Here is an 8,107-nt window from a genome sequence, read left to right as displayed (position 1 = left end):
GTCTCAGTCTCACCTTCTGCTTCCGTGCAGCTCAGACTGGACTTGAGTTAATGGCAGAAGGGGAAGTTGAATCTCTGGATAAAGCGGCAGATGGTATAAGGCTATTTACTCCATCATCACCCAGTTGAGTCTGTGCCACTCAGCACCAGTGGTTGTACAGTAAATAAACAGGCCCTGCATGCTGCTGAAAACTCCCCTGAGATAATGAGGACAATGAAGAGTTAAATGTGTCTAGCTTTTTTGCAGAAAGCAATTAGGAGAACACCCAGCAGGGGCACGGATTAATTCAAACGCTCGATTAAACCTGAAATTCTTTTGATAAATAATTGTCAACTCAATATGTTTGCTGGGGTTGATCTGTTATGGGAAAAAAGATGGGGGCTGGTTAAATGACATTAAAATGTAGGGTTTCAGAACAACTTTTTCACTGTAGCCTACTATATGCCTCAAAAGTGCAATTTGAAATTTCAGTGCTTCTGTTTAAAACTGAACAGTACTTTAGTGCAAAAGCTAATTGAAAGTTGTCTTTAAACTGCCAGTTTGATTGCAGCCATCTACACAAACTATATATAATTGCAAGCATCTGTAAACAAACTACATAAACATGCAAACATGTTAATTGCTGTTAGGGTTTTGTGCATCTCTACGGCCACCCGCTGATCGCGTGGGAACACACTGAGATGCACTAGGTGTTTGTGTTTGTTGTGCCATTAAGACAGAACTTCCTGCATATGATGTTTTGCTCATCATAGAGCAAATAAACAGAAACAGAAGCTACAGACGTGTCAGATATATGCACAATTTATTTACAAATCAGAAACATTCCAATTAAATAAAATATATCAACATTTCTTCTACAAAAAAACTGCATCTCAGAAGGCACTTGTTATAGTGGCCTAGGAAACAGACATGATGTGAGGACATGTAAAGTATCACAGTTTGTAAATGTAAATGATGCAAACCCACGCCAAGCACTTGCTGATGCATCCAAAACACCAGACAGGCCCCACTGAAAGGAACTTCAAGCTGTGCAACTGAGGTGAAAGTGTAAATCAAGTCTATTGTAAGAACAGTTTGGCCATGTACTCACGGAGCACATTAGATGTTCGATGAACTTGAGCGTCCCTAAACTTCGGTTCCATCCCTGTTGTATATGAGATTATTGACACTGAAATGGTTGGAGAGCGAGTTGATCAAGCCACTGTTATTATGGGATGTTGAGTAGTAGTTGAGTCTGTTGGTGTTGAGGTGACCGGGTTCTGATGGAGGGGCGAGTTCATGTCCAGACATGCCGTGCGTAAAATCCCCCAAGTGTCCAGAGCTGACGTCTCTGCTTCTGATCCCGTTGCTGTTTCCCGCCATTACCGAGTTCATGTTACCGATAAAGTTGTTAAAACACGGGCTGTGCTCGGCGGACGGTGAGGGGGATGATTTGGGCTCGCTGGGGGTCGGAGAGTTTTGGAGACTCTGCGGGGACGCGCTCATCAGACTCGCCGTGTCCGCCAATTTGAGCGCGTCCTCGGATTTTACAGACAGGCTACTAGCGTTTCCATCAGCTCTTCTTTTTCTCTTCCTTCTGAAGTTGCCGTTATCGAACATTTTCTCGCAGTTTGGATCCAAAGTCCAGTAATTTCCTTTGCCTTAAAAAAAAAAGATTTAAAAAAAATGTTAGTGCGCAAAGCGTAATTATGCACGCGAAACCAATTCTATATAGCCTACAATTTAACACTAACTTATATGATCTATGTATGTCTATGAGAAAAGAACGTTCAAACTTACCAGGGTCATCCTCATCCCGCGCAACTTTCTTGAAGCAATCATTCAAGGACAGATTGTGTCTTATGGAGTTCTGCCATCCGGCTTTGCTTTTCTTATAAAAAGGAAAGTTGTCGGCCACATACTGATAAATCTGACTGAGGGTCAGTTTCTTATCCTGAGTGTTCTGAATAGCCATCGCAATCAGCGCTGAATATGAGTACGGCGGTCTAACCATCTTGAAAAGTTCTTGCTGACTTGAAATGGAAAGCCACCCGAGATCTGCGCTTCCGAAGCCGGTGGGCGGAGGGAGAAACTGCCGCTGGTTCGACCCAAATCCTGACTGAATGTAAGACCCTCCGTTCGGGCCTGAGAGATACGGGGAAGAGCTGATACCTGGGCTGTTCATCCACAGGTACGGGTTGGTTGTGGGCGAGGTGTACTCGCCGAGTGCGTAGCTGGAAGGATGCGCAGCTGGCCTTTGCGCGTGGTGGTGGTGGTGATGGTGGAGGTTCTGCTGGTACATGCTGAAGTTGGTGTCGCAGTACACGGTCATGTCCAGGATGTCCTGCGCGTTATGGTGCTGGAGGGGACTGGTCTGCTGGCTCGACGGCTGCTGCCCAAACGCGTTCATAATCCGTTCTCCCTCTAGAAACATGAAGCGATCTGAGTTTCGCCGATCAGACCTGCTGAATGTGCTCGTATCTGAGGGTTTACCCTAGAGTGCCCGAGTAGGCATCAGGGGAGGGTTATTTAACCTGTGCAGTGAATGAACTGCGGGTTGGCAACCCCTCCCACTGTCACACTTCTCCTCAATTAACTTCATGCAATATGCGTCGAGATCATTCATGTGATAAGCATTTGGGATTCAAGGTAGCTGAACACAAAGTTTGTTTAAATACAAAAAAAGAAAAAGAAAGCACACACACACACACACACAAATAAATACATTTAGTAGGCTAAATACAAATAAATGTGAATATATAGATGATGGTTGCCACACTTTCCATATAGAATATTTTAGTGTATGTCCGTTTATACAAGCCTTAACGCATTGACTATCTAACCAAATAAACAAAGATCCTAAAAACAGATCACAAAACATATAGAGGAAAAAAAAAATTGTGCAACTGGACTTTTGACTCAAAACCTCATTGATACAACTAACCATATATGAATAAAATAAACATCTAAATATTTTGGGAGAAAAATAGGGTGCAAATCAATAAAATGAGATGTTTAGTTTAGACAGAAGTTAATGAACACTTAACATGAAATTAGTCCAATTGATGAAACGCCCCACCCCCGACACTATGCAAATGTACAGTACATCTTCTATCACCCGAACTCAACGAAGTTTCGCTTGAATTTACAAATGGATACGACAGAAGAATCAAAATGAACATAAATGTTGTTTTTGGTAAAGTGTTCGGTTATTCAGCTTTTGCATTAGGCCTACTATTATACTGATACTTTTCTGGGTGTTTACATTTTTTTAAATGCACAGGACATTCATCTTACGAGATCTGAAAAAGAGAAAAGAAATTCATGCAAATGATCTACACTGTACATTTTTGTTTCACTATAAATGTTATAATTTAATAATAGACATAAAAATAATCTGTTGAATATAATTAAATATTTTATTAAGGTATTTTATCTTTTTATATACGTTATTTGTAAACTATAGCCTAGTTCTAGATTAAACTGACATATAACCTTTAAAAGGCGAGGAAGCGTGAAAATGAACTATCTGACAGAAATGACGACGATAGTAATTTAAGCTTTACATCATTCACATTGCGATTAAACTAGAGGTCTTTAGCTGGTCTTTAGACACAGTGAAGGCGAATGTTTCTCTATCGCCACCTTCTGTCCATCTGGAGAACATGAACAGATGCAGATGCAGTCACAATACAAATGCTCATAAGATGTAGCAATGGACTCGATGACAAAATGACAGCACCATGTCTTATGCAGTGACCTGAAAAAAAGATCTGTCCAAAATAAACCCCAGATAAAAACAAATAATGAAAAAAAGGAGGCAGCATTTTTAAAGAACAAATTGAGAAATTTTAGAACTTATAACATATTTAAAAAAAATTAAATTAAATTGCTTACACACAATTACTGAAAATATGGCTCCATTTCTCAAAACTCTACACACAAAACCACATAACGTCACACATCCCTTCCAAATGCCAACACTTCATTCATAACTAACTCTTCTTAAAGTGTTGTTTTTGCATAGTAACTTTACACACAAACCATCAAATGATTAGCCACATATGCCAAACTACACACAGATGTGAAAAATGTAAAACACTACTATATTTTGTCTTTTGCTTCTTCAGTGTGCAGTACATGCATGTGCACAAATACACTGCATAGAATGCATAATTGATCAACTTTACAGTTATTGAACTGAATCCACACTATTGTGAAGCCACTTTGAACGTCTGTATTGTATACAGTTCTATGGAAATAGAGGTGACTTGACATATTCAGACATATACATATTCATTTACAAAATAAACAAATGCAAGGGCGAAAATGTATTTTGTTTGTCAAAATGTTTTGATTTCTAAGTGAACTAATTATGTGTTAGTGTTTTCACACGTAATCATTGGGTCTATAATCTATAAATGATTATGCCATTTACAGTAAATGCCAGTGAGCTGTTAGTTTTAAGTGAAGTGTCTATTGTAGAGAATTTAGCATTTTGCAAAATAAAAACAATTGTTTTACCATTGCAAACTGTGATGAGGGTTTGATGACAGAAGACTGGAGAAAGCCATTATTTGTAGTCTGAGATTATCATACATTTATGATGTTTTAAATGAAAACCGTGACTGAGAGGAGAGAAGAAAGTGCAGCTGACTTACAATTGTTACGTCTTCATGACATCTTTCACTTCCACCTGATAAAACAACACTTCACACGTGTGTGTAGAGGTCATATCATTCCACTCATTAAACCTGCAGAATGTGGACACAATAGTGAAAGGATGAGGAGAAGACTTTGCAAAAACTATATTCTGCAGCTGCAAAAGTTCTCATTTATTTGTACTTACTTTAAGACCATCCTCCACACGACTTCCTTCATGAACGACGCCAACTCCATCTTCCCTCAGATGACCCCCAAGCTATCGGCACAGAATAGCATCTGTTAAAAGAGAAATAATTGCAGTGTACTATAGGTGAAAGCCCAAAATAGAAAATTAGCATCTTACAATAAGGAAATAACATTGGAGACTAAATAAAAATAAGTTTAAAGCTCTTATCATATCTTAAAACCATTTTTTATTTAAAATCATCCTATACAGACAGTGTATGGGACAGTACATTATATATTCATGATAATTATACATATGATAAATGATACTATTAATGGATAATTAAATCTAAGAGTAAATTACATTTGTGTTTTGTCAGTGCTGCTGCCTTATGATGGTGTCTCAATGAGTCTGACACTGAGAATCATCTTAAGATGCTTTCTGGCAGCTCTGAGGAAAGAGATCAGTCTCCAGAACCTCTTTTTCTTCATCTTCTTCTCCTCCTCCTCCTCCTCCCTCCCTCTGTCTCCCACCACCAGCATCACACCATCGCACGGATGAAAGTGCGTATCTATACGACGAATGTTATTTCTCGTGCCATTTATACGCCAAAAATAGTTTGTGCGTGCATATGATACGCACTTTATGGCGTGTAATACCCCCACCCCTAATCCTAACCAAGGGTTTTTAGTGCGTAGCATATAGCCTATGCACGCAAAAAATATTTTTGGCGTAGGCCTATAAATGGCACTAGAAATAACATTAGTGGTATAGATACGCACTTTCATTAGATCGTGTTGGATGAGGATGTTGCTCCGCCGTGTCGTGCTTCAATAGTGATCGATCGTAGGCTACACCTCGCCATCACTAACTTCGCTGTCCCATCACTCTGATAAACCCTACTCACTCTCGTCTTCAGCCATTACTACAAACTCACAAAATTTTTCACAGTGTTCCATGTGTTCATAACCTCGCACATGCCACATTCTAAACTTTTCGATCGTGCTTTACGGCGTCATACGGAACAACACACAGCGGATCTTGAGCTTCAGCTGGTGTGAGTGAGTGGAGGCGGGGCTTATTTGCATATTGATAGAACCACGTATACTGAATGAGGCAAGGGTATTTACATTCAAGTTATTTTAAGGCATGCATAGGCCTGCATTTGTAATTTTTTTAAAGTTTAAATAAGTAATTTTGGTGTTCAAAGGTGAGTTTTAAGGGATACAATTATTGACTACAGGGGGACTTTAAGGCCCGTTTATTAATGATTGCCGCTTTCAGGAGAAATATCTGATGATAGTATATATATAGACTTAGATGATATTACAAATAACAGTCCGTAAAGACAAAGATCATTAGCTGAGTAAATACATCCAGTGAAAAACATATACTATAGCCTATCCTCCCAAAACCCAGACATTTTTCATGCCATTACATTGTTTAGAATAGATGAATAAACTTCTTCTTTTTTTTTTACATTTCTGGAAAAAAAAATATATATATTCATGTTATTCTACCGTTCTGTCTCCCTCTTCACCGTAAATACGTTCTGGATACATTTTAAGTGCATCGTTCTGTATCCAATCATTTGGCCGGATTTCCTCAGATATAATAACCACTGGTGGTGAGGAGGGATTCCATAATTGTAAAGCGCTTTAGTGCATAGGCCAACGTAGACATGTGAAAGCGCTATTTAAATGCCTCATTCATCCATTCAATCATTAATTCATTCAATTCGTTCATTCATAAAGCTGATCTCAATCCAGTCTGAAATTTTTTTTCGCCTACTAGGTTTTTTTTACAGATTTTTTTTTTTTTTTACGTTGCGGTTCAGGGCTTCCGTACACCAGGACTCAGTTGTAAAAAAAAAAAAAAAAAAGAACAAAAAAAGAAGACTTGAAATAACATTGGGGAAAACAGGATTTTTTTTCATTCACCAGTTTTTAGGTTTCAGGATTTTTTAACCAAACTTTAAATTAAGATGATTCTCAACTACGTTATGAAATATATAATGGAATTAATTTATATAGCCTACTGTTTTACTTCATGGAATATGTGGGTAAAATGGCCATATATTGGCAGTGCCGTACAATGTATCTATGAACTGCATCTAATTTGCATATTGATGTGTTCTTGGGGCAAAATGTAATGGAAAAAGAAGTGTAATGATGTACATGCAGAAAAAAGGTATAAGTCCATGCAGGTATAATATGTATATTCAAAAATAGAAACTTTGTAGAGACTGAATGTATTTTGATCCAAAATGGTAGGCTAAATAAATCGTACAAATATGCTAAATAAAGAAAAGAAAAGAAAAGCAAAAAAAAAAAAAAAAAAAAAAAAAAAAAATGCATGAAACATAGGGTAAGAATAAATATAGGCCTATCATAACAGAAAGTAGCTACACCTATGAATTGTATTTTAAGTAGGCCTGTATTCTTTGTAAAGTCTGACCAGCAGATGGAGACATGACTTCATCATGATGATACTGAGAACTCACTGATACTGGCTGCATCTGAAATCACATACTTCCCTGCTATATAGTGAAAAACATGTGACAAAAGAAGTATGTCAGAATTCACAGTACTCATAAAAGAGTAGCCAAAACTTATTTTGTCACACACTGTTATTTGCCTACTAATATGCAGTAGCCTAGAAGGGATGCATGCGATGTCAGATTCGAGTCTAAGCGTCACCCATCATTCATCACTTTTCCGGGACTTTCCATTTTCTCGTCATGTCTAGTTCAACTTTACAGTGCAAGATGTCACATACTTCTTTGTAAATGTTGCTCATTTTATTGGTGCAGAGATTATACGCAGTTTGTAAAACGTTTAAAAACGAACACAGTAAGTAAACAAAAATCTTTGAAAACTTGCGATCTTTAGGCCTTTGGAAGTATTCCACTTGAATACTTTGAACATTCATGTAAGTAGACAAGTGGTCAAGTGTGTGTATTTAGACAGGCCCAATGACACACTTTTTCTGTTACTGTAGTCTACAGTCTGTAGAGATAGGCCTAGGCTATACAATAACTCAAATATCAACACCAACATAAAACCTTGACATGTGCATCGATATAAAATGCTTCTGGTTATGTACAATGCAACTTATTAATGTGGGTGCATTCGTTTTAATAAATAACACAACACTTCCTGATTCAGTTTGTATATGAAGACTCAAGATTGCTATAGCAATGCAAAGTTTTAGCATTTCACGAAGCATGCTGGATTCTCACTAACTCTCTCTGAGCGTCTGTCTCCCCCTCGTGGCGAGCAAAGGAACATGTGCTTT

The 8,107-nt window shown here is 38.1% G+C and overlaps 1 protein-coding gene across 3 annotated transcripts; it reads right to left on the bottom strand.

Annotated features, from left to right (window-relative positions):
* Nucleotides 1-786: 786 nt before the first annotated feature.
* foxi1 (forkhead box i1) lies at nt 787-5,871 on the bottom strand. 3 transcript variants are annotated; one of them, XM_079595678.1, is made up of 5 exons: nt 5,781-5,871; nt 4,829-4,920; nt 4,641-4,733; nt 1,780-2,403; nt 787-1,640 (listed from the first exon to the last, which is right to left on the bottom strand). In XM_079595678.1, the coding sequence occupies exons 4-5, from the start codon at nt 2,387-2,389 to the stop codon at nt 1,126-1,128; spliced, it is 1,125 nt and encodes a 374-aa protein (XP_079451804.1). In that variant the 5' UTR covers nt 2,390-2,403; nt 4,641-4,733; nt 4,829-4,920; nt 5,781-5,871; the 3' UTR covers nt 787-1,125. The 3 variants fall into 3 exon arrangements, with proteins under 3 accessions (XP_079451804.1, XP_079451805.1, XP_079451803.1); XM_079595679.1 differs by having other exon boundaries at nt 4,829-4,900; XM_079595677.1 differs by lacking the exons at nt 4,641-4,733; nt 4,829-4,920; nt 5,781-5,871 and having other exon boundaries at nt 1,780-2,665.
* Nucleotides 5,872-8,107: the final 2,236 nt, after the last annotated feature.

Source organism: Phoxinus phoxinus (genome assembly GCF_949152265.1).
Source record: "Phoxinus phoxinus genome assembly, chromosome: 21".
Taxonomy (NCBI): domain Eukaryota; kingdom Metazoa; phylum Chordata; class Actinopteri; order Cypriniformes; family Leuciscidae; genus Phoxinus; species Phoxinus phoxinus.
This window is presented reverse-complemented; position numbering and strand designations above follow the sequence as displayed.